Here is a 24,162-nt window from a genome sequence, read left to right as displayed (position 1 = left end):
CTGGAGGCGGCACTGCACCTGGTCTCAACGCACAGCTGGGGAAACTTAGGCCTGAGCCAGCGGCTCTCAGTCCCTGGCCACGAAGCCCCGCCCAGTAGCGTCAGATGCAGAACCCGAAATTCGTGCGGCGACGGCGAGCCAGCGGTCTCAGCTTCAGACACCCCCGGCAGGCCCTCCACTCCGGAAACGGAACCGTCGGCGCACGGGGGGGCGGGGCCGGCGAGACACAGCTTCCCATTGGACCCCCGCGCTCCTACGGTCCCGCCCCCGGCCGCGTGCTGATTGGCCGCGCGAAGGCAACCGTCGGCGTTTGAAACTCGGGCGCGCCGGCGGCCATCAAGGGCTGGAAGCGCGACAGCGGCAGCAACTAGGCTCGCCCCCGGCGCGGAGCAGACGCATATCCAGACCCCTCCTTCCTGGCGGCGGCGGCGCGGGCTCAGAGCCCGGCAACGGGCGGGCAGGCAGGTAGACGAGCGTCTACACGGCACGGGGAGGCTGGGGTCCCGGGGGCGCGAGGCCGTCCCGCCCCGCCCTCGGCCCTCGCCCTCCCGCCCTGGCCGCAGCTTTCCCCGGGAAGCGTCCCCCACGGCTTTTCCCGGGCCGCCGGGGCCCGTCCCGCGCCCTGTCATGGGACCCGGCCCTAGACCGACCACCGGGCTGGGTCCCCTGGACGGTGGCCGGGGCCGGCTAGGGCTGGGCCGAGCCCGACGGCGGAGCGGGCGCCCTGAAGTGCTTTGTTCTCTTCGACCCTCTCCTGCCTCTCGGCCGCCCACCCTGGTTCTTTGTTGGCTCCCAGCTCGCAGACCCTCTTGTGGTTCTTTGGTCCCTTCCGGCCTCCGTCCTGGGGCCAACTCCATCTGGGCCACCTGTGGCGGACACCTGGGCCCCGACCGCTTCCCCGCACCTGCTGCGCCGCTCCATCTTCCCCCGCGCCGCATCCCACTTGTGCACCAGAGTAGCATCAAAGCACCGGCCTGGGGCCGGTCCCTTCTCTGCCCAGAGCCCCTCCCGGGGCTCCATAGTCGGTAAAGGCCCCTCCTGACCAAGGCTGGGTCTGCTGCTCTCCCGCACTCCTCCAGGCCGCCGGAAGGCTTCCTCCGAGTCACTTTCTCCCTGAGTTCCAGGCTTGCGTGTCCCCCAGTGATCCAGCTGCCCTTCCCCTGCTCTGTACCCAGTTATTCAGGCCAAAAACCTAAGCGTCGTCTGTAAGTCCCATATATGCCAGTGGCCAGGCCCGAGTCTGGTCTGGCCTCTACTCCTCGGGCTGCAGAAACGTGTGGTTTCCCTGCTTCCCTCCTGCCCTTACTTCCCTACCCACACACAGCACCACAGTGGGCTTCTCAAGCTGCAGCACCGACCTGCCCGGGCTGCCCCTCTCTCTTCTCCAGGACCCTCCCCAACTTTGCTCTTTTTCAAATCAAAGCCTTCCCAGGTCCCCCACCACCAACAGGTGCCCGTGGGGTTCCTGCCCAGGGCGACACTCGGTTCTCTCTGGCAGCCTTTCTGCCTACGTCATTCCCTAGACTGGGAACGCTGTAGACAGAAAGGGTGGCAAGTGTGTGGGTGACTGGTGTGAGGACCTGAGCGGCCCTGGAACCTGGGACTGACTGGAGGCCCTGATATGGAAGCTCCTTGGCACCTGCTGCTCAGCTCTGGGCGTCCCTTGTTCGCCTACTGTCTCCCAGCTCCTCCTCTGGGCCTTCACCCCAGCCTGGTCTTGTCCCGCTGCCTAGCCCGGTGGGAGAAAGCAGACCAGAACCGCTGTCCTGCTTTTCTGCCCTCTGCTGCCCGGTCCTGCCTCACGCCACACGCGGAGGCCGGTGGGGAGACCGCGGCTTCCTCTGGCTCTTCTGGGTTTCTTATAGGCCAGGGCTTTCCTGTCTCCTGACTTCTGCCTGACGTGGTAATACAACAGTAGAGATTATGCGGTCTTGGTTTTTCTTTCTCACCATCTTAGCCTGAAGGCCCTTTAGCTCTTGGTCCCAGGAGGCAGCGGTGCTGCCCATGGCTCCCGGTGCCAGGCTGGAGAGTGAGTCTCTGAAGCAGGATGGGGACTCAATCGGAGGCTTTCTCTGCCCCACTTGGCAGAGGACATGTGTGGGAGGTGTGAGCTCCAGAGCGATGAGCACACCTGTGCCGGAAGGGGTCGTGCTCCCTGCGGCAGCTGTCATGTCTGTGTCTGGACAACGTGGTTGTGTTGCCCTCACACTGACACAAACATGTTCTGCTTTTCCAGAATGAGTCTGCAGGTCTTAAACGACAAAAATGTCAGCAGTGAAAAAAGTACAGAAAATTGCGACTTCCTGTTTTCCTCACCAGAAGTTACCGGAAGATCGTCTGTTCTTCGTGTGTCACAGAAAGAAAATGTGCCACCCAAGAACGTGGCCAAAGCTATGAAGGTAAGTGTGACCTCTACAGTGTGTGGCTAGCCAGGTTGCCCTAGGACCTGCTTTCCTGGTGACCTCTGAGCTGCAGGACACTGCTGGTGTGGCTGTAACAGCTTGAACTAATGAATGGGTGCTCTCCTCCTCACTCCACAACAGGTGACTTTTCAGACACCTCTGCGGGATCCACAGACGCACAGGATTCTAAGTCCTAGCATGGCCAGCAAACTTGAGGCTCCTTTGGCTCAGGGTGATACCCTTGGACTGGAAAACTGTCACCCGGTGTGGACGCAGAAAGAGAAGTAAGTGTTCATGCTACTGGACATGCTGGAGCTTCACCCTCTCTGTCCGATGGCTCTTGCAGAAACGTGCTGTCCTGTTCTGTCAGGCCTTGGCTGGAATTTTTTTTTTTTTTTTTTTTTTTTTTTTGAGATGGAGTCTTGCTCTGTTGCCCAGGCTGGAGTGCAGTGGCACTATGTCCACTTACTGTAAACTCTACCCACCCCGGGTTCATGCCATTCTCCTGCCTCAGGCTCCCCGAGTAGCTGGGACTACAGGCGCCCGCCACCATGCCCGGCTAATTTTTTTGTATTTTTTAGTAGAGACGGGGTTTCACCGTGTTAGCGAGGATGGTCTCGATCGCCTGACCTTGTGATCCACCCGCCTCAGCCTCACAAAGTGCTGGGATTACAGGTGTGAGCCACCGCGCCCGGCCGGCCTTGGCTGGATTTCTCCTGAAATCTGCACTGAGTGTATGCAGCATGTGGCCAGTTCACTAACAGAAAAGTCGATCATCAGATACTTGGATGACTTAATACTTCACTCCCCCCCACCAGTTCACTAACAGAAAAGTCGATCATCAGATACTTGGATGACTTAATACTTCACTCCCCCCCACCCCCGAGATGGAGTTTTGCTCCTGTTGCCCAGGCTGGAGTGCAGTGACACAATCTCTGCTCACTGCAACCTCCGCCTCCCATGTCCAAGCGATTCTCCCACCCCAACCTCCCCAGTAGCTGGGATTACAGGTGCCCACCAACACCTGGCTAATTTTTGTATTTTTAGCAGAGATGAGGTTTCTTCATGTTGGCCAGGCTGGTCTCGAACTCCTGACCTCAGGTGGTCCACCTGCCTCAGCCTCCCAAAGTGCTGGGATTACAGGCGTAAGCCATCGCGCCCAGCCCATACTTCACATTTTTGCTGTGCTTTTGCCAACCAATTGGCTTCGATCTTTGCTCCTCTAATTTGATGAAATGTCTTGGCCCCATCTCCAGGAAGGCAATCCATAGTTTCATTTATCTTGAATTCCGCCCACCCTATTAGGACTTGGAAAGAGCAGATAGACTTGTAGGCAAAGAAACCATGTTGTGTGATCCACCCCTCAGAGTGTGCATGGTTGGAGGGCTCTGCCAGGCGCTGGGTGTTGGGTTAGGCTTGGCATTGGCAGTCTGCTGGCCGACCTGATGCTTAACTGCAAGCGGATGGCAAGGCGGTGTCTGTCTTTGCCTGGAAAGGGAGGACCCTGGAAGCAGCTCTTTACTCTGTGGCTGAACTAATCGGTCTGGGCACCTGGGAACACCTCATCTGCATCCAGGGTGGGAAGGCACCCCAGAGGCATGATTTTCTGCTGGTTTTTGCTGATGTAACTGTTGTTGCTGTTTTGAGACAGGGTCTCGCTTTGTCACCCGGGGTGGAGTGCCATGGTGCCATCACAGCTCACCGCAACTTTCACCTCCTGGGCTCAAGCAGTCCTCCCACCTTGGCCTCCTTAGAAGCTGGGACTACAGTTGTGAGCCACCATGCCCGGCCAATTTTTTTTTTTTTTTTTTTTTTTTAAAGACGGAGTTTTTCTTGTTGCCCAGGCTGGAGTGCAATGGCGCGATCTCAGCTCACCACAACCTCCATCTCCCGGGTTCAAACGATTCTCCTGCCTCAGCCTCCCGAGTAACTGGGATTACAGGCATGCACCACCACGCCCAGCTAATTTTTTGTATTTTTAGTAGAGACAGGGTTTCTGCATGTTGGTCAGGCTGGTCTCAAACTCCCGACCTCAAGTGGTCTGCCCGCCTCGGCCTTCTAAAGTGCTGGGATTACAGGCATGAGCCACCACGCCCGACTGGCCCAAAACTTTTAAACAGATTTTAGGTGTGCGAAGAAGAGCATAAGGAACACAATACCACTAATGCTTCTCACTCCCTGAGATAAAATGTCACCAGTAAGTGCAGGCAGCATTTCCTATGTCCTTCTCTGGGCCCTGGGCCTGTCTCCCCTCCACCCCTCCAGCCTGAATTTGCAGTTCTTGCTATATCTGCTTGCTACTTTTCAAGTTGGTTTTTTGCCCCTTTTGAAATTTGGTCAAACTAAGTGAGAATGAATCAGACATTGGTTCACAACGACCCCAAGCAGGAGGGGAGGACCAGGAGCAGAGAAGTCGTCTCCCAGCTGCCATGGGTGTGATCCGTCCCAGAGCCACAGATGCCCTTGCCTCTGCCCTATGCCTCCAGGGCCACCCAGCAGCCTCCATAGGGCAGAGGGTGTAAAGGAGCTAGGAGGGGCTTGGGAGGGTGGCCCTGTGGGGCTGCAGCCAGAGTGACTCTGAGCTCGTGGCTTGGGCTCGTGGCTGTCATCTCCCTTCTGGAATTCTGCTTTGGCCCAGCTGGTGGTTGCTGTGGTGCTTTGAGACCAAGAGCAGCCACTGTGTGCAACTGCCCACGTATCATTCCAAGGACAGCTGAGTAGCCGCCTGGGAGGGCAACGCCACCCTGAGGTGGCAGCTGGGCAGCAGAGGAGTTGTGAGCAGTCCGACAGGTCCCTAACCCTCAGTTTCTCAGTTTTGACATCTTCAAACTTAGAGTTGGAAGAGAAGGGCAGGTAACAGGGGCCCCTTATCTGAGGCACTGGCACATGACCCTGCATCTTCTGAGGGACCTGAAGGCCGGGGAACAAGTGATGCAGCGTTTGTGCTCTCTGTGTTGTAGTTGAGCCCCAGCCATCCCAACAGCCGCCTCTTCTGTCAGGGCCCTATGCCCTGCAGTCCCACATTGTGAGCAGGGAGTGCCCTGGGAATGGTGGGCCCCTGGGAAGGTGTTCTCTGCACCCATGGCGCTCCACTGTGGCAGGCGGGTGCTGCGCCAGTGTGGCCACAATCCAGGGAGGTGTTGCAGAGGCCACTCAGGCCCTTCTGTGCCTGAAGGTGGCATCGTGCACCTCAACCTTGTCCTTCAGTGAAGGCTGTGACTGGCCCTGGCCCTGGCCACAGCACTGCCAGTTCCCTACCTGAAGGGGAAAGCAGATCCGTGCAGAAAACCTTTGTTTACCACGCCCCTGCTGGCTGTCCGGGGCCTGCACGTCCCCAGGGCTGATCTGTGGGCATGTCCTTGGGGGAGGTTTAAGCCAGAGGACAGTGTTGACTGAGCTTTCTTGTTTTGCTTATAGCTGATGTTTTCACACAGACTAAAGTGTCATCAGAATGTTGTCAGGTCCCTTAATGTTAGAATTCAGGGTCATTAAGATGGTGCACACCCTTCGGTGATTAGGAGAAACACAGGTGGAAATAGTGATCTTTTAACTTATAGGCCCACAGCAGGCTGGAGGCCACACGGAGGACTGGGGCAGGCCCTGGAGCACAGGCAGGGGACAGCTGAGAGGGTGGCAGCCAGCCTCGTCTATCAGGGAGTAGGGTGGGGTCACTGTATGCTGGTGGGCAGGCGCTTGAATGGATTTTTTACAGGAAGTGGTGGATGTCGGTCACCGTGGCTCCTGCCTGTAATCCTAGCACTTTGGGATGCTGAGGTGGGTGGATCACCTAAGGTCGGGAGTTCTAGACCTGGTCAACATGGTGAAAACTTGTCTTTACTAAAAATACAAAGCAAAATTAGCCGGGCATGGTGGCGGGCACCTGTAGTCCCAGCTACTTGGGAGGCTGAGGCAGGAGAATCGCTTGAACCTCAGAGGCAGAGGTTGCAGTGAGCCGAGATCATGCCATTGTACTCCAGCCTTGGCAACAGAGCAAAAATTCATCTCAAAAAATAAATAAATAAATAAAAATAAAGGAAGCAGTGGGAAATTGAGGAGCCCAGTCTACCAGGTGGGAGAGGTGCCTCTAAGCTTCTTTCTCTGGCATCAGCTTGAGGCATTTGGGTGTGGTGTCCCACATCTGACCCCCCAGGCAGCAGCCTGTGCTGCATCCTTGCTGTGGTGCCTGGGTGCAGACTTTGTGCATGATGACGAGTGCTGTTTGGGTGGCAGAGGCTGCTGGAGGACTCTGGGTCCAGCACTTGCCAAAGTGCATGATGAGCACAATTAAACAGGCAAGCAGCCCACAGGCACCCCTGCAAGTTGGAACCCCATGCATAGCCAACCCCAAGAAATGGGGCGGAGGCGGGGGTCAGCAAGGACGTCACGTGGCTGTGTCCATCTGTTCCACAGGGAGTTGGTCCCTGGGAGGACAGGAAGGAACCACATTGAGGAACTAGGGTGGGGGGTGGAGAATGGGAAGCTGTGCCAAGGGTGACTCAGCCCTGCTTCTGGTGTGAGAGAGTTAAACCTGTGTTGAGAATGGATGCCGAGGCCACCTAACTTCACAAGTACTCACTGCTTCACGTTGACTAAGTCTGTTTTAAAAGCCAACAGCTCATCAAGGAAGTGGATGCCAAAACTACTCATGGAATTCTACAGAAACCAGTGGAGGCTGACGCCAACCTCCTGGGGGATGCAAGCCCAGCCTTTGGGAGTGGCAGCTCCAGCGAGCCTGGCCCAGGTGCCCTGGCTGACCTGGACTGCTCAAGTTCTTCCCAGAGCCCAGGAAGTTCTGAGAACCAAATGGTGTCTCCAGAAAAAGTGTCTGGCAGCCCTGAACAAGCCTTGGAGGAAAATATTAGTTCCTATTCCTTAGACAGAAAAATGACACCCACCTTTGAGACCCTAGAAGACCCTTCCAGGACAGAGTCCCAGCACAAAGCAGAGACTCCACACAGAGCCAAGGAAGAATGCCGGCATGGTGGGGTCTCTGCTCCCACAGCAGGGGCCACTTCGCCTCCTAGTGCGATCCCTGAGGAAGCCTGCGGAGGAGCACCCCTGGGGGGTCTGCCTGGTGAGGCCCTGGCCTGCCCTGTGGGTATGGGCACCCCCGTGCCAGCAGATGACACTCAGGCCCTTCCCTGTGCACACACTTCTTGTCCTGAGAGCACAGCCCCGACCAGCCACCTGGTGACTGGCAGGGCCATGACCCTGAGTCCTCAGGAAGAAGCAGCTGTGGACCAAATGGCCAGCTCCTCGAGGAGCGGACCCATAAAACTAGAATTTGATTTATCTGATGGCGCCACCAGCAAAAGGGCAGCCCCACCAAGGAGACTCGGAGAGAGATCTGGCCTCAAGCCTCCCTTGAGGAGAGCAGCAGCGAGGCAGCAAAAGGCCCTGCGGGAGGTGGAGGAGGACCCCCCCATGCCGGCTTCTCGGGGCTCTTACCACCTCGACTGGGACAAACTGGATGACCCAAACTTCAACCCGTTCAGAGGTGACACCCTGTCTGGTCACAGAGAGGCCCAGCCCCCAGAAAGCCCTGAGACCAGGCTGGGCCGGCCAGCGTCTGAACAGCTGAGTGCTGGGCCTGCCACGGAGGAGCCAGGCACATGTCTGAGCCAGTAAGTATGGGGATGGGGTGGGGAGTGTGGTGTGGGGCAGCTGCCCCGCAGTGTGTGTGGTCAAGGACCCAGAGGTGTCATCAGATACTCCTTTGAGGCCGGGTGGGCTCCCCTTGAGAAGGGGCCTCTGGGCAAAAACAGGGCTCAGGTGGATCCCAGCTGAGGGTTCTTGGCCTTGCCTTGGCGCCATGCATCTCTTTAGTGCTCCCAGCCTAAGGAGGGATCCAATAAGGGTGGGCTTAGGCCAGAAGCCAAATGCGGCCAACCTTGGGCAGGACCCTGTCCCCCAGTCATGTCCCTCCTCCGGTGAACTTGACTTGGGCATGTAACTCCAAAAGCCAGGCAAAGCCTGTTACTGCCTGGGGTGGCGTCTACTGCTTGCTGGAGTCTTGGCCGTAGGTCTGCTGCCTCCTGGCTGAATGGTCTTAGGCTGCATCCCCTAGAGTTGCTCAGTGGGAGATTGTCCTGCCTGTAGGGTCCAACCCTACTGGGTCTGTGGGTTTTTTCTCCTCATGTGCGGAGACGAGAGATCATAGAAATAAAGACACAAGGAAAAGAGATAGAAGAAAAGACAGCTGGGCCCGGGGGATCACTACCACCAAGGCATGGAGACTGTAATGGCCCCGAATGCCTGGCTGAGCTGTTATTTATTGGATACAAGGCAAGGGGACAGGGTAAGGAATGTGAGCCATCTCCAGTGATAGGTAACGTCACGTGAGTCACGTGTCCACCAGGCCTTTCCCTGTTTGGCAGCCGAGTTGGGGAGAGAGAGAGGACAGCTTAACGCCATTATTTCTTCTATGCATTTCAAAGACTTTAGTACTTTCACTAATTCTGCTACTGTTCTCTAGAAGCTCTAGAAGGCGTACAGAGCAGAATGTGAAAGTGAAACAGGAGCATGACCACTGAAGCACAGCATCACAGGGAGGACGAGGCCTCCGGATGGCTGTGGACAGGCTTGACTCATGTCAGGCCTTTCATAATAGGTGGTGGAGCAGAGTCTTCTCTAACTCCCCCAGGGAAAGGGAGACTCCCTTTCTCAGTCTGCTAAGTAACAGGTGCCTTCCCCGGGCACTGACGCTACCGCTAGACCAAGGAGCCCTCTAGTGGCCATGTCCGGGCGTGACAGGGGCTCACACTCTTGTCTTCTGGTCTCTTCTCACCGTGTCCCTTCAGCTCCTACCTCTGTATGGCCTGGTTTGTCCTAGGTTATAATTGTAGAACAGAGATTATTATAACATTGGAATAAAGAGTGATGCTACAAACTAATGGTTAATGATATTCATATATAATCATATCTATCATCTATTTCTAGCATAACTTCTTATTTTATCTATTTATTATACTGGAACAGCTTGTGCCCTCAGTCTCTTGCCTTGGCACCTCGGGTGGCTTGCTGCCCACACCTGCCCCAGCCTCCACACCTGAAGCCTTTTGTCAGTTTCACAGTGAAAGGGATGTGCTCATCCTTGTGGTTCCCTTGGGCTGCGTTGTGCTGACTTTAGGGCTCGCAGCCTGCTTCTCCCAGAGCTGGCAGGCAGGGTGTGTGTTTTCCTGCTGGGTGAGGTTGGTGAGGCTGCTCTGTGGCCAGGTCGCTTGGGGCAGCCGCATGCCTGGTGCACTCTAGCTGAGTGTTCATGTAGCCGGCACAGCAGTACAGGGAAAGGCAGTGGCAGCTCGGTGCTGGAGCAGGGGACGCCGGGGTTATGGGGTGTGGGGCGTGGACCTTCTGCTGACTCTGTCTCCCCAGGCAGCTGCATTCAGCCTCAGCGGAGGACACACCTGTGGTGCAGCTGACAGCTGAGACCCCAAGAGCAGAGAGCAAGGTAAGGGGTGCCTGTGTGGGTGCCTGTGCTCCTGGCCTGGTTGTGTAGAAGAGTAGCAGGCAGTGGAAGCCCCCAGCGATCTTGGGTGATGGGGTGGGATGTCCCGCTCCCTCTCCCCCAAGTCTACTTCGACAAGGTTGTGGGGAGGCAAAGCTACACCCCAAGTACCTTGACTGCACTGCACAGGGTGACTCTGCCCGTTCCTCCAGGAGGGAGCCTTGAACTCTGCCAGCATCTCGCTTCCCACAAGCTGTCCGGGCAGTGAGCCAGTGCCCACCCATCAGCAGGGGCAGCCTGCCTTCGAGCTGAAAGAGGAGAGCTTCAGAGACCCCGCTGAGGGTATGTTGCCTGGCACAGACATCACACGCAGTCTGCCTGGAGGGGGCCCCGTGAGCGCTTGGGCAGCTTGATGTACCTGCGTCATCAGCAGATGTTCATTCTGCAGGCTGTTCGGTCTTTCAACTTTGAATGACTCATGCACAAATTTCTGGTTTGTCAAAACTTAGACACTGTTAGGAGAACAGGGCTTCTACCTTTAACATAAAAGACTTCTAGAAATGGAAATTGTAGACTCAGGAAAATGAGCAAAAGAGGTGAACAAGGCAGGGCACGGATGACATACAAATGCAGAGTCAACAACTGGGCACTCGATCATCAGAAATACTGCTTGAAACAACCTTTTTTTTTTTTTTTTGAGAGTCTTGCTCTGTTATCCAGGCTGGAATGCAGTTGCGCAATCTCGGTTCAATGCAACCTCCATTTCCCAGGTTCAAGAGATTCTCCTGCTCAGCCTCCCAAGTAGCTGGGATTACAAGCATGTGCCACCATGTCCAGCTAATTTTTGTACTTTTAGTAGAGACGGGGTTTCACCATGTTGGCCAGGCTGGTCTCAAACTCCTGACCTCAAGTGATCCACCTGCCTCGGTCTCCCAAAGTGCTGGGATTGCAGGCATAAGCCACCACACCTGGCCCAAAACCCCGTGATAATGAAATGTGAAGCCTAAACCTTAGACACCAGGCTGCAGTTAAATATGGTTTGTCTGTAAGATTGGAGGTGGAACAGTTCTTAAAGTGCATTTGGTAGGAATTGATGGCTGAGTTATTCTAAAGGACACAGCCACCTGGGTAAGATCTTATTTTGGAGAACTGAAAGCCCAGGCACACAGCAGACGAGTGGCATGTAGGGTTTGTCCCTGACAGGATGGGTGTGGGCCTCCACCACGTGGGGATATCGGCTCAGCTGGGGTGGGCCTGTCACACTCACGTGGGATCCGTGGAATCACACAGCGTGGCCTTCTGTGTCCGGCATCTCCCTCGGGGAGGTGTGTTTTCGAGTCCCGGCCGTGCTGGAGCAGGTGTGGGTGCTCCTGTCCTTGCCGTGGCGGCTTGGCTTCATGTTGTCTTGATCCATTTGTTCATGGATTTGCTGGTTTCTGCTTTTTACCTGTCAGGAGTAGTACTGCCACGAATGTTCAGGTGTAAGTTCTATGTGGACGTATACTTCCATTTCTCCTGGATAGATACCTAGGAGTGGAGTCACTGGTCACAGTAACTCTGCTCACCTTTTAGCTGCCAGGTGGCCTTCCAGAGTGGCTGGAGCATTTCCCATTCCCACCAGCGGTTAGAGGAGAGCTCCGGTTTCTCCACATCCTCACCAGCACTGCCTGTCTGTATTGTTGATCCTGGACTTCCAGTGGTGGGAAGTGGATCTGGCTGTGGTTTTGATTTGCAGTTCCTGGGTGGCTCTTGAACAAGTGTCTTTTGTTTTTTTTTTGAGACGGAGTCTCGCTCTGTCACCCAGTCTGGAGTGCAGTGGTGCAGTCTCGGCTCACTGCAAGCTCCGCCTCCCAGGTTCACACCATTCTCCTGCCTCAGCCTCCCGAGTAGCTGGGACTACAGGCGCCGCCACCTCGCCCGGCTAGTTTTTTGTATTTTTTTAGTGGAGACCAAGGAGCGGGGGTGGGTTTCACCATGTTAGCCAAGATGGTCTCGATCTCCCGACCTCATGATCCGCCTGCCTCAGCCTCCCAAAGTGCTGGGATTACAGGTGTGAGCCACCGCGCCCGGCCAACGAGCGTCTTTTTGTGCCCGTTGGATATCTTCTTTGGGAAAGTGTCTGTTGAGATCCTTTGCCCGGTGAGCCACTTATGTTTTTATTACTGAGTTTTAAGAGTTAAATCCCGGCCGGGCGCGGTGGCTCAAGCCTGTAATCCCAGCACTTTGGGAAGCCGAGACGGGCGGATCACGAGGTCAGGAGATCGAGACCATCCTGGCGAACACGGTGAAACCCCGTCTCTACTAAAAAATACAAAAAACTAGCCGGGCGCGGTGGCGGCGCCTGTAGTCCCAGCTACTCGGGAGGCTGAGGCAGGAGAATGGCGTGAACCCGGGAGGCGGAGCTTGCAGTGAGCTGAGATCCGGCCACTGCACTCCAGCCTGGGCGGCAGAGCGAGACTCCGTCTCAAAAAAAAAAAAAAAAAAAAAAAAAGAGTTAAATCCCTTTCCTTCAAGAAGTGAAGGAAAGGAAAAAATAAAAAGTCCCTTATCAGATGATGTTTCAAAGTACTGGCTTTTGGCCAGGCACAGGGGCCCATACTTGTAATCTCAGCATTTTGCAAGGCCGAGGCAGGAGGATTGTTTGAGCCCTGTAGTTTGAGACTAACCTGGGCAACATGGCAAGACCTCATCTCTACGAAAAAAGATTTTTTTTTAATTACCTGGGCATGGTGGCATACACCTATAGTCCCAGCTGCTGGGGAAGCTGAGGTGGGAGGCTCGCTTGAGCCAGGAGGTCAAGGCTGCAGTGAGCCATGATTGCACTACTGCACTCCAGTCTGGACGACAGACAGCAAGACCCCTATCTGAAGGAAAGAAAAAAAAAGGCAGAAATGAAAATTGACAACAAAGCCGGGCACGGTGGCTCACACTTGTAATCCCAGCACTTTGGGAGGCTGAGGCGGGCGAATCACCGGAGATCAAGAGTTCGAGACTAGCCTGGCCAATGTGGTGAAACCTCGTCTCTACTAAAAATACAAAAATTAGCTGGGTGTGTTGGCACATGCCTGTAATCCCAGCTACTCAGGAGGCTGAGGCAGAAGAATCACTTGAACCCAGGAAGCTGAGGTTGCAGTGAGCCAAGATTGCGCCATTGCACTCCAGCCTGGGCAACAGAGTGAGACTCTGTCTCAAAAAAAAAAAAAAAAAAGAAAACTGAAAGGCCATAGCAGAGAAGGACCTACAAGTCTTTGCTAGACTAAATAATTGGCAACAGTTTTTTAGTTTAATTGAGAAAAGGAGAAAATGAGCAAATACTACTAGGCATGAAGAGAGGAACAAAGCTAGAGATGCCCCAGCCTGGATCTCAGCCGGACCAAGGCCCTGTCTTAAAGTGCTGGTTTGGTTTGTTTTTTTTCTGAGACTGAGTCTTGCTCTGTCACCCGGGCTGGAGTGCAGTGGCACAATCTCAGCTCATTGCAACCTCTGCCTCCCGGGTTCAAGCGATTCTCCTGCCTCAGCTTCCCGAGTAGTTGGGATTACAGGCTCATGCCACTAGGCCCAGCTAATTTTTATATTTTTAGTAGAGACAGGGTTTCCCCATGTTGGCCAGGCTGGTCTCAAACTTCTGACCTCAGGTGATCCACCTGCCTTGGCCTCCCACAGTGCTGGGATTACAGACGTGAGCTACTGTGCTCAGCCACAGTTTAAGAGTTTTATAGTTTTAAAGGCCGAGACCAGAGGAGCACTTGAAGTCAGGAGTTCAAGACCAGCCCTGGCAGCATAGCAAGACGACTCCTCTACCAAAAAAAAAAAAAAAAAAAAATGATAGTTTTAACTCTCACAGGGTTTTGATCCATTTTGAGTTAATCTTTGTATATGGTATGAGGCACCTTTCCTTTTTTCTTTTTTTTGAAACAGAGTTTTCCCTCCGTTGCCTAAGTTGGAGTGCAGTGGCATAATCTCAGCTCACTGCAGCCTCCACCTCCCAGGCGCAAGCAGTTCTCCTGCCTCAGCCTCCCTGTAATAGGCGTGCACCACTGTACCTAGCTAATTTTTGTATTTTTTTGTAGAGACAAGGTTTTGCCCTGTTGGACTCCTGAGCTCAAGTAATCCACTTGCCTCAGCCTCCACCCTTAGTTTTAACCATAAGTTATGTTATCAAAAATTAAAAGACTTGTCTAGCATAATTTTAAAGACTAATAGTTCTCAACCAGAGCAGTTTTGCCCCGCCTTCCTCCAGATGTTTGTGGTTGTCTCACCTGGGGGTGCTGCTGGCAGGGAATGGGTGGAGGCCGGGGATGCTGCTCAGCACCCTGCGGTGCCCAGGAGACTCCTGCCACAGAGGGCCTCGGCCCCAGGTCTCCATGAGACACTGCTGGCTGGAATGATCCCGCCCTACTGAGTGCTGAGGGAGACACCAGCCCGCGGCTCTTAGGGCCCTGGTGAGGGGTGGTGGCGGCGGCATGACTCACTCCCTCTCAGTTCTAGGCATGGGCGCAGAGGTGGATTACCTGGAGCAGTTTGGAACTTCCTCGGTAGGTACCAGGCACTTACGCGAAGCCTCACCCGCACAGTGTCCGCGAGCAGCCGTAGCAGGTCTTTACCCCAGGGCGTCCCTTGGTGCCCACCCACGTCCCCCCAGCCGCACACAGGCCCAGGCACCATGGCGGGTTCTGAATCCAGGCCCCTCTGCAGCACCTCCTCTAAGTGGCGTCCTGTGGCAGGGCTCTAGGGCTCTCTACCTGGCGCTTAGTCCAGAATGAAACCCCGACATGCTGTGCTGCTGGGAATGGCGGTGCCTCGGGCAGGGTTGCGGGTGACCAGAGGTGGGAGTGTGTGTGTGACCTCCCTGGCCCTCAGCCCCCCTGTGTGTGTTTGGACGGCAGTCAGACCTGATCACTTGCCCTCTTGTCCCCAGTTTAAGGAGTCGGCCTTGAGGAAGCAGTCCTTGTACCTCAAGTTCGACCCCCTGCTGAGGGACAGTCCTCGTAGACCAGTGCCCGTGGCCGTGGAGACCAGCAGGTACGCGCGCCAGCCCTCCCCCACACGTGGAGCCTTGAGTGTGGGAAGACTGCAGGCTGTTCCTAGGTGTGTGTCTGCACAGAGGCTTCTAGACCGGGGGAGATGATCTGAACTAGAAAGGAGTTGTTGGGAGGGTCGGCAGGGCAGCAAGCCCAGAGCAGTCTTGTGTGGCTGGCAGGAGCAACGGCAGCCTACCCCCCAGTCACAGGGCTGCTGCCTTGCTGGTTACAGCCACCATTCTAGGTGGATTAAAGATCTAAACTTAAATCTTTTGAAAGTAGTTCCTCTAAAATAGGTCAGCAGGCCAGACGCGGTGGCTCACGCCTGTAATCCCAGCACTTTGGGAGGCTGAGGTGGATTGCCTCAGCTCAGGAGTTTGCCACCAGCCTGGGCAGCATGTTAAAACCCCGTCTCTACTAAAATACAAAAATTAGCCGGGCATGGCAGCATGCACCTGTAGTCTCCGCTACTTGGGAGGCTGAGGCAGGATAATTGCTTGAACCCAGGAGGCGGAGGTTGCAGTGAGCCGAGATTGTGCCACTGCACTCCAACCTGGGTGACAGAGAAAGACTCCATCTCCAAAAAAAACAAAAAAAACCCCGGCCGGGCGCGGTGGCTCAAGCCTGTAATCCCAGCACTTTGGGAGGCTGAGACTGGCAGATCACGAGGTCAGGAGATCGAGACCATCCTGGCTAACACAGTGAAACCTGGGAGGTGGAGCTTGCGGTGAGCCGAGATCTGGCCACTGCACTCCAGCCTGGGCGACAGAGCGAGACTCTGTCTCAAAAAAAAAAAGCAAGAAACAAAGGTCAGCAAACTGTCCCCTGTGGGCCAGACTTGGCCACTGCCTGTTTGTGTAAATAAAGTTTTATCATCACAGAGCCATGCCCGTTCCTTTGCAAATTGTGGCAACTTTCACACTATAAGGGCAGAACTGAGTAGTGTGACAGAGGCTGTGTAGCTTTCAAATCCCAACACATGGCCGGGCACAGTGGCTCACGCCTGTAATCGCGCCCTTTGGGAGGCCCTGGCGGGCGGATCACTGGGTTCAGGAGTTCGAGACCAGCCTGGCTAACGTAGTGAAACCCCATCTCTACTGAAAATACAAAAATTAGCCAGGCGACGTGGTGGGCACCTATAATCCCAGCTACTTGAGAAGCTGAGGCAGGAGAATCCCTTGAGCCTGGGAGGCAGAGGCTGTGGTGAGCCGAGATCATGCCACTGCACTCCAATCTGGGGGACAGAGTGAGACCCTGTCTCAAGGAAAAAAAAAAGCGAGCCTCTGAGCTGCGAGCAGCCCCCAATGAGGCAGCACCGGCTCCACTCAGCCTGCAGTGGGTAACGAAGTGTCGCCGTGCTCTCCGGAAGGACGAGCAGCCACGTGGGACAGGCAGGTGAGGGAAGGGGGGGCATGGGGCAGCAGAGAGGCCAGGCCTGCTGGATGCAGGTCTGTGTTTTCTACCGCTACCCTGACTTGAGTGGTTTTAAACTAAAAAGCAAAGAGCCTGGTTAGCTTGTCCACATGGTCCTCTGTGTCCTACTCAATACTGGGAGGACTTGAGTGACTGAGGCTGCCTCTGCTTGGTGGCAGCATGCACGGTGCAAATGAGCCTCCCTCAGGAAGTCCGCGGGAAGCCAAGCTTGTGGAGTTCGATTTCTTGGGAGCACTGGACATTCCTGTAAGTCCTTCAGTCCTTCTTGAACTGTCTTGTCTGTGGTCTGAGGGAAGGAGTTGTTTTAAGGGCCTATGTTTTCTATTCCTGGGGATCTGAAGCCTTTGGCTCCATCGGGGGCATGGAGCCACGGTGCTGTCTCAGGTCCCTCGCCACGCTGTCTGAGCCTCTTGGCCTGCGTGGGCCTTTCCTCCCCCCCCCACGCCAGGTCACAGGCAAGAGGCAAGGGCGAAATGGGTTCCTGGTTCATCCCCATCTCCTGCAGGTGCCAGGCCCACCTCCAGGTGTCCCCGCACCTGGGGGCCCACCCCTGTCCACCGGGCCTATAGTGGACCTGCTCCAGTACAGCCAGAAGGACCTGGATGCAGCGGTAAGGACGAAGAGAGTGGCTATTCCACAGAACCTGCAGGCCACTCTGGGGCTTGGCCAACAGTGGGCACGGGTGGGGTCCAAACAGCCTGACCAGCCATCCCTGCCATCCCTGCCCCTGCTGGTCAGGGTGGAATTGCAGAGAGCTGCCGGCCCCTGGCCTGTCACTGCTGCCCAGGTTGCTGAGGGTCCAGGCTTCCACCCAGTGTCCCCGCAGTCAGCTGCCCACCAGCAGCTTCCCCAGGACTCTGTGGCCTGGGTGCAATGCTCACCTCTGGTGGCCTTGCAGCAGTGTGTGGTACTCGCTGATGTCAACCCAAGTGTTGTCCCTTTCCTGCTGCCCTCCCACAAGTCCAGACGCATCTCCTGGCAGGTTAGGAAGCTCCATCTTCACCCGCCCCACACCTGAGGTCCCCTGCCTTGTCTCCCTCCATCCTCACTGCACATGCCAGGCTTCAGCCTGTTCTAACTCCAGGCCTAAATTGTCCATAAGAGAGCTGTAGGCACGCAAAGGAGCTGGGTGTCTGCAGGCACCGCTGTGAGCTACTGCCACCAGACAGTCCCCAGGGAGGTGGGGACAGGGTGGCTCCGGAGGCCGGCTGGCAGGGCTGGGTTCAAGCCCCAACATCCATACCAGTGTTGCTCGCAGTGGCCCCAACTGCGATGTGATGCGGCCCTGACTCAGTTCCCCAACAACGCCCTCCCTGTGTCAGAGCCCATGCGAGGAACCCAATAGCAGGTCTGGGGACCACAGCGTGGCTGGCCCCCTCCTCTGCAGGCCTGGACTCCGGGGGCAGGTGGCCCCTGCATGTAACATATTAGAAATGCAAAATGCGGCCGGGCGCGGTGGCTCAAGCCTGTAATCCCAGCACTTTGGGAGGCCGAGATGGGCGGATCACGAGGTCAGGAGATCAAGACCATCCTGGCTAACACGGTGAAACCCCGTCTCTACTAAGAAATACAAAAAAATAGCCGGGCGAGGTGGCGGGCGCCTGTAGTCCCAGCTACTCGGGAGGCTGAGGCCGGAGAATGGCGTGAACCCAGGAGGCGGAGCTCACAGTGAGCTGAGATCCGGCCACTGCACTCCAGCCTGGGCTACAGAGCGAGACTCCGTCTCAAAAAAAAAAAAAAAAAAAGAAATGCAAAATGCTTGTTCCCTGGTGCCACAAAGAAATAGCACTTGAATATAACTTTAATTTTCTCAGTAAGGCAGTTTTTATTTTCTGCAGAAAGCGTGCCCCTCGCAGATGGAACAGTGGCAAGAGCACACTTGAACAAGGGAGGGGAAGGGGTTCTTATTCCTGATGTAGGTAGCCCCTTCTGCTGTAGTGAGCAGAGATCGCGCCACTGCACTCCAACCTGGGCGACAGAGCGAGACTCTGTCTCAAAAAAAAAAAAGATCTGAACATACTAACATACTGATTCTTTGAAGAGAAACTTGGGGTTCACTATATTTAACACTTAGGACCTCTGGTGTCCGCCACTGGGCTGCGGGGGTGGGTGCAGGACACACACCTGTTGGGTGCCTGCTGGTTCCACCCAGGATCACAGCCCGAAGCCCCAGGCCTCCTGCCCCCGGCAGTCGAGTGCATGTGGAGCAGGCAGCCTTGGCCTCAGCGGGTTTCCCAGGGTCCCACTAGAAGCCCTACATGGAACTGTGGCTCTGGGACATAGCTCCGGGGACCTCGGGTGTCGGCTGGCCCCATCCTGTGGGGAGGTCTTGGGAGGGTCAGTCTGGCCCACCTGCCTGCTGACTTCGGTGTGGCCCGAGCAGGTAAAGGCTACACAGGAGGAGAACCGGGAGCTGAGGAGCAGGTGTGAGGAGCTCCACGGGAAGAACCTAGAGCTGGGGTAAGGAGGCTACGCCCCCTGTCCTCCCCATCCCTGTTCCCGTGCGCATCCCCACCTGGCCTGGAACCGCTGGCCACCCGAGGCCATGGCTGTGTGCTCTCCTCCCACAGGAAAATCATGGACAGGTTCGAAGAGGTCGTGTACCAGGCCATGGGTGAGTTCCCGGGCCGCTGAGGGCACCCACCTCCAGGAGGAGCTGCCTATGCCCCACCCTGGCCCTGCCCCGTACCCTGCCTAGGGCCCCACCCTCCTGAGGCCCCTCTTCCTAACACACAAATCCCCTCAACATGGGCCCAGCCGTGGAACCACTGAGGCAAGTTGTGGGGAGATTGGTGGTAGTGAGGCTGGCGGCTCCCACAGAACCAGCACTTGTCAGGCCCCAAAGTTGTGCAGATGCTGAGCTAGCAGTGGGGCTGTGGTGGGAGCAGAGCCTGTCCCGCCATGGCCTGCTCCACTCCACCCTGCCCTCACCGTGCGGCTGTGTCTAGCATCAGCTTCTGTAGGTGTCTGGCAGGACAGGAACACCAGGCCCCACCCGGCCTCCCAAAAGCTTGGGCTCCTGGAGGTGCTACTGTGGGGATCTGTCTTAGGCTGAGTGTCAGCTGGGGGCAGGTGACTGCCTGGCCCTTGCAGTCCCTCCAGGACCACCACGACAGCACGACCCACAGCCTGGAGTTCGCTGTACCGGCTCCCAGGCCTCACCCTGGACTCGAGGATGTTGGGCGCCGCCTCTCTTTGGGGACCTCTGTTGCTGGGCCCTGGCCCAGGCTCCAGTTCCCTATGGATCTGATGTGGAGGAAACAGCTGTTTTCTGGGCCTTGCTTCCGGCCTAGGAAGACCCCGGGTGGAGGGGCTCATTGCCCTGCTGAGGCTCACACCCACTACCACCTCTCCTCCTGGCACTCAAGCACCTCGCCTCACTCCTTGGGCCATCTCTGGCACCTAGCGTCTCGGTTGCCTCCTCATCCTGAACGTTTGTTTTTCTTTTCTCAAGAGGAAGTTCAGAAACAGAAGGAACTTGCCAAAGCTGAAATCCAGAAAGTTCTAAAAGAAAAAGACCAACTTACTACAGACCTGAATTCCATGGAGAAGTCCTTCTCCGACCTCTTCAAGCGTTTTGAGAAACAGAAGGAGGTGATCGAGGGCTACCGCAAGGTATGTTCCCGCTGCCCCGATGTCCTCACCTCGGAGGTTGATGGACTCATGGTCCAAGCCAGCGGGGCTACAAGCTGCTGTTTGCACCTTGGTCCTTGGCCAAGCCTCCCCTTGCCATGGGGGCGTGGGATGACCTGTGAATGAGACAGGGTGCAGGAGTCACAGCTGGTTTGCAAGGCAGCTGAGGGTGGTGGGAGGCAGAGTGAGCTCTGCTGTTATGTGAGAGACGACTTGGCTATGATCAAACACCTGTGAGATTTGAGACAGTGCTGGTGCACCGGGGCCTGGAGCACTTCAGAAAGGGCGTCAAACCTGGGCTGTCTAAGCGCTTGGGTCCCAAGGGTTGGGGACCCAGGGCATGCAGTATCCAAGGCAGGAGGCCCATAGAAAGGTGGTCACGGCTATGCAAGGTCACCCTGGCATCCTCCTGGCCATAGGACTCTGAGCGCCCTCCACCTTCTGTGCTGGGCAAGGCCCATGTGCTGCTGGAAGGAGGGATGTCTGGGCCATCCATCTGCCTGGAGCAGGCCTGGAAGGTACCTGCGAGGCCACCAGAGGGTTCTGCCCACAGCAGTAGTGTTGGAGCGGAGGTGCTCAGTGTCTCCTGTAGAGGAGCTGGACCTGTGGGTGCAGCTGGAAGAGGGCCTGTCACCATTGGTGCAAGGGGCTGGGGACACCAGATGGGTCCCCTGGAAGTCAGACTAAACTAGAACAGTGGCCCTTGCAGGGGCTGGCTCAGCCACACCTCATCTCAGTCCTGAAGTCAGGTGGGTGTCAGTGGCTGGGGCCCAGCTGCCTAAGAGAAGCAAGTCTGAATACTCTCTGGAAGAAGGTGTCTTGGCTGGGCGCGGTGGCTCAAGCCTGTAATCCCAGCACTTTGGGAGGCCGAGACGGGTGGATCACGAGGTCAGGAGATCGAGACCATCCTGGCTAACACGGTGAAACCCCGTCTCTACTAAGAAATACAAAAAACTAGCCGGGCGAGGTGGCGGGCGCCTGTAGTCCCAGCTACGCGGGAGGCTGAGGCCGGAGAATGGCGTGAACCCGGGAGGCGGAGCTTGCAGTGAGCTGAGATCCGGCCACTGCACTCCAGCCTGGGCTACAGAGTGAGACTCCGTCTCAAAAAAAAAAAAAAAAAAAAGAAGGTGTCTTAATGCTTTAAATTGCTGCTACAGAGTTTTAAATTAGTGTCTGGCACAGAATAACCAAGTGTGAAAGGAACAGGAAACATGAGTGAAAATCAGACCTGTTATTAGAGTGAGGCATGGTGATATACGCCTGTGGTCCTAGCTACTTGGGAGGCTGAGGTGGGGGGATCGTTTGAGTTCGGGAGGTGGAGGCTGCAGTGAGCCACAGTTGTATCACTGCATTCCAGCCTGGGCAATAGACCAAGAACCCCATCTCTAAAATTAAAAAAAAAAAAAAGAAAGAAAACTGTTGATAGACCCACGGGAGCCCCAGATGTTTTAGGTGGCACCAGCAGGTAATGCCCCAGATCTGCAGGGAGCAGATGGGAAGGGCCTCGCGGCAGCAGAGTGCAATAATCTGGCTCAGTACAGACGCTTGGAGAGGCTGCTGACTTGAGGACACAGTGGCTTTGCTGACCTTCCCTCAGGTTGGGCTGTGGTGTGAGCAGCTTCCTTGGCCTTGCCTCTCCTCAGGGTAGGCCTGTGCCTCAGCTCCCACTGGCCACCTCCCCACTTTCTCATGGAGGCTTCTTTGCACATCTAATCCCATCTCGGAGGACCCAGTGCAGAGTTTAAAGTAATTGCCTTCTGTGTTCAAAAGAGTATTGCTTCAGTAGAGACCTCGAAACTAGAAAAGAATCCCCTTTGGGAGGCCAAGACAGGCAGATCACTTGAGGTCAGGAGTTCGAGACTAGCCTGGCCAACATGGTGAAACCCCGTCTCCTAAAAATACAAAAATTGGGCTGGGCAAGGTGGTTCATGCCTGTATTCCCAGCACTTTGGGAGGCCAAGGCAGGTGGATCACCTGTCAGGAGTTCAAGACCAGCCTGACCAATATGGTGAAACCTCATCTATACTGAAAATACAAAAATTAGCTAGGTAGGCATGGTGGCATTCGCCTGTAGTCTAAGCTACTCGGGAGGCTGAGGCAGGAGAATCGTTTGAACCTGGGAGGCAGAGATTGCAGTGAGCCGATAGCGCACCATTGCACTCCAGCCTGGGCAACAGAGCAAGACTCCATCTCAAAAAAAAAAAAAAAAATTAGCGGGGCATGGTGGTGCAGGCCTGTAGTCCTAGCTCCTCAGGAGGTTGAGGCATGATCATCACTTGCACCTGGTAGGCGGAGGTTGCAGTGACCCAAGATTGCGCTGCTGCACTCCAGCCTGGGCCACAGAACGAGACTGTCTCTAAGAAACAAAAAATACGGAAAAACTAGGCCAGTTTATGCCTGTAATCCCAGCACTTTGGGAGGCCGAGGCAGGAGGACCACGAGGTCAGGAGTTCAAGACCATCCTGGCCAACATGGTGAAACCCTGTCTGTACTGAAAATACAAAAATTAGCTGGGTGTGGTGGCAGGCACCTGTAGCCCCAGCTACTCAGGAGACTGAGGCAGGAGAATTGGGAGGTGGAGGTTGCAGTGAGCCAAGATCGTGCCATTGCACTCCAGGCTGGCGACAGAGCGAGACTCAGTCTCAAAAAAAAAAAAACTAGAAAAGAACCAAATGGAAATTTCTAACAGGTACACAGTTAACAAAGTTAGCAGTTCAGAGAGTACAGGTCAGATGAGGGAAGCAGAGGGTGAGCTGGGAGCCAATGTGTGGACGGCAGCCCCCAGAGCCAGAGGGAGAGACGCTGCTGTGGCGGGAGGCTTGACCTGTGTCGACGTGAGAGCTTTCGGCTGCCACCTCCCAGACAGACGCTGTTGGGACTTTTCCACAGCAGAGAAACACAGGGCTGTGGGTTTATGGGAGGTGTGACCTCCGCAGGACATCGTGGGCTGCATGCTGGGTGGGTGCTCCTGGGATACAGGGCTGCAACAGAGGAGTGGGGATGGCTGGGCTGTGAGGCTGCTGGGGGCACTGCAGGAAGAGGGCAGGTGGGCTGAGCCTTCTCCAAGCAGAGGCCACTCAGGGGCCCAGGAGCCCCTCAGTTGGGGCTTCTCGGTCACTGAGCGGAAGGTGCCCCCAGAGCTGTGGGGAGCAGGCAGGTCTGGGTAACCATGTGGCTCCTGCTGGCCTCCCCTGCCTGTCCCCAAAGCACAGGGTCCATCTCCAGAGGGGGAGGGGCTGGGCTGTCAGTGGTCCCAGGTGCATCCCACTTTCCAGCAGCACTTGGTGCCAGCAGAAGCTACAGGTGTGGCAGGAGGGGGCGCAGCCGTGAGGGCACCAGGTTCAGGCCTGGCGTCTCTGAGGGTGGAGAGCCAGGGCTGTCCTGAACCTCCAGAGGGGGTGAGCTGGGAACTTGTGTGGAGGGGCTTTTTCCACAAGGAAAACAGGAGGTACTGCCTCATGACTGATGCCCCAGACAGCCTTGAGGGTCTGCAGGTCCCCAGACACCAAGCCTGGGTACTCTCCAGCAGATGGCATGGTACCCACAGCTAATGCCTGCCCCTTCCTAGAACGAAGAGTCACTGAAGAAGTGTGTGGAGGATTACCTGGCGAAGATCACCCAGGAAGGCCAGAGGTACCAAGCCCTGAAGGCGCATGCGGAGGAGAAGCTGCAGCTGTGAGTGCTGGGCGAGGCCCCCACCCTGGAGGGAGAGTCTGAGCACCTGGGCCCCAGCTCAGCCTCTGCCCTGCCCTTACCCGTCCAGGGCAAACGAGGAGATCGCCCAAGTCCGGAGCAAGGCCCAGGCGGAAGCGTTGGCCCTCCAGGCCAGCTTGAGGAAGGAGCAGATGCGGATCCAGTCGCTGGAGAAGACAGTGGAGCAGAAGGTGGGTGCGGGAAGCCCAGCTCACGGGGCCGGCTGGCAGCACCTTCTAGAAGGCCCTTGGGCCTGCCACTCCCTCCAGGCAGGGAGAAGCCCCCGCAACTCATCTTCCTTATCCAGACTAAAGAGAATGAGGAGCTGACCAGGATCTGCGACGACCTCATCTCCAAGATGGAGAAGATCTGACCTCCCGGGTGCCGCTGTCCCGCCCCTGCTCCCGTCCGTCGTCTCGTCTGATTCTCTTAGGTGTCGTGTTCTTTTTTCTGTCTTGTCTTCAACTTTTTTTTTTTTTTAACTAGATTGCTTTGAAAAGATGAGTAAATAAAAGTTTCCTTTCAGTTTAAA

At 56.0% G+C, this 24,162-nt stretch overlaps 2 protein-coding genes across 2 annotated transcripts in view; one reads left to right on the top strand and one right to left on the bottom strand.

Annotated features, from left to right (window-relative positions):
• SLBP (stem-loop binding protein) overlaps positions 1 to 24,162 on the bottom strand; it is a 72,095-nt gene that overhangs the window by 30,483 nt on the left and 17,450 nt on the right. The window lies entirely within an intron of this gene.
• On the top strand, positions 11 to 24,162 carry TACC3 (transforming acidic coiled-coil containing protein 3). The gene is made up of 16 exons (XM_050792264.1): positions 11 to 465; positions 2,237 to 2,399; positions 2,544 to 2,686; positions 7,010 to 8,026; positions 9,777 to 9,852; positions 10,062 to 10,191; positions 14,332 to 14,384; positions 14,768 to 14,871; positions 16,463 to 16,550; positions 16,810 to 16,914; positions 18,688 to 18,764; positions 18,875 to 18,918; positions 19,759 to 19,919; positions 23,506 to 23,612; positions 23,701 to 23,821; positions 23,938 to 24,162. Exons 2-16 carry the CDS (start codon positions 2,238 to 2,240, stop codon positions 24,001 to 24,003), a joined length of 2,454 nt encoding a protein of 817 aa, XP_050648221.1. The 5' UTR covers positions 11 to 465; position 2,237; the 3' UTR covers positions 24,004 to 24,162.

Source organism: Macaca thibetana, chromosome 5 (assembly GCF_024542745.1).
Source record: "Macaca thibetana thibetana isolate TM-01 chromosome 5, ASM2454274v1, whole genome shotgun sequence".
NCBI classification, from domain to species: domain Eukaryota; kingdom Metazoa; phylum Chordata; class Mammalia; order Primates; family Cercopithecidae; genus Macaca; species Macaca thibetana.
Note: the sequence above shows the minus strand (reverse complement) of the source record. Positions and strands in the feature narration are given on the sequence as shown.

Coding starts and splice junctions, on each gene's coding strand:
- TACC3 (XM_050792264.1), top strand. CDS start 2,238: ATGAGTCTGCAGGTCTTAAACGACAAAAATGTCAGCAGTGAAAAAAGT. Junction 9,853..10,061: donor CCCCAAGAGCAGAGAGCAAG/GTAAGGGGTGCC, acceptor CCGTTCCTCCAG/GAGGGAGCCTTGAACTCTGC. Junction 14,385..14,767: donor AGCAGTTTGGAACTTCCTCG/GTAGGTACCAGG, acceptor TCTTGTCCCCAG/TTTAAGGAGTCGGCCTTGAG.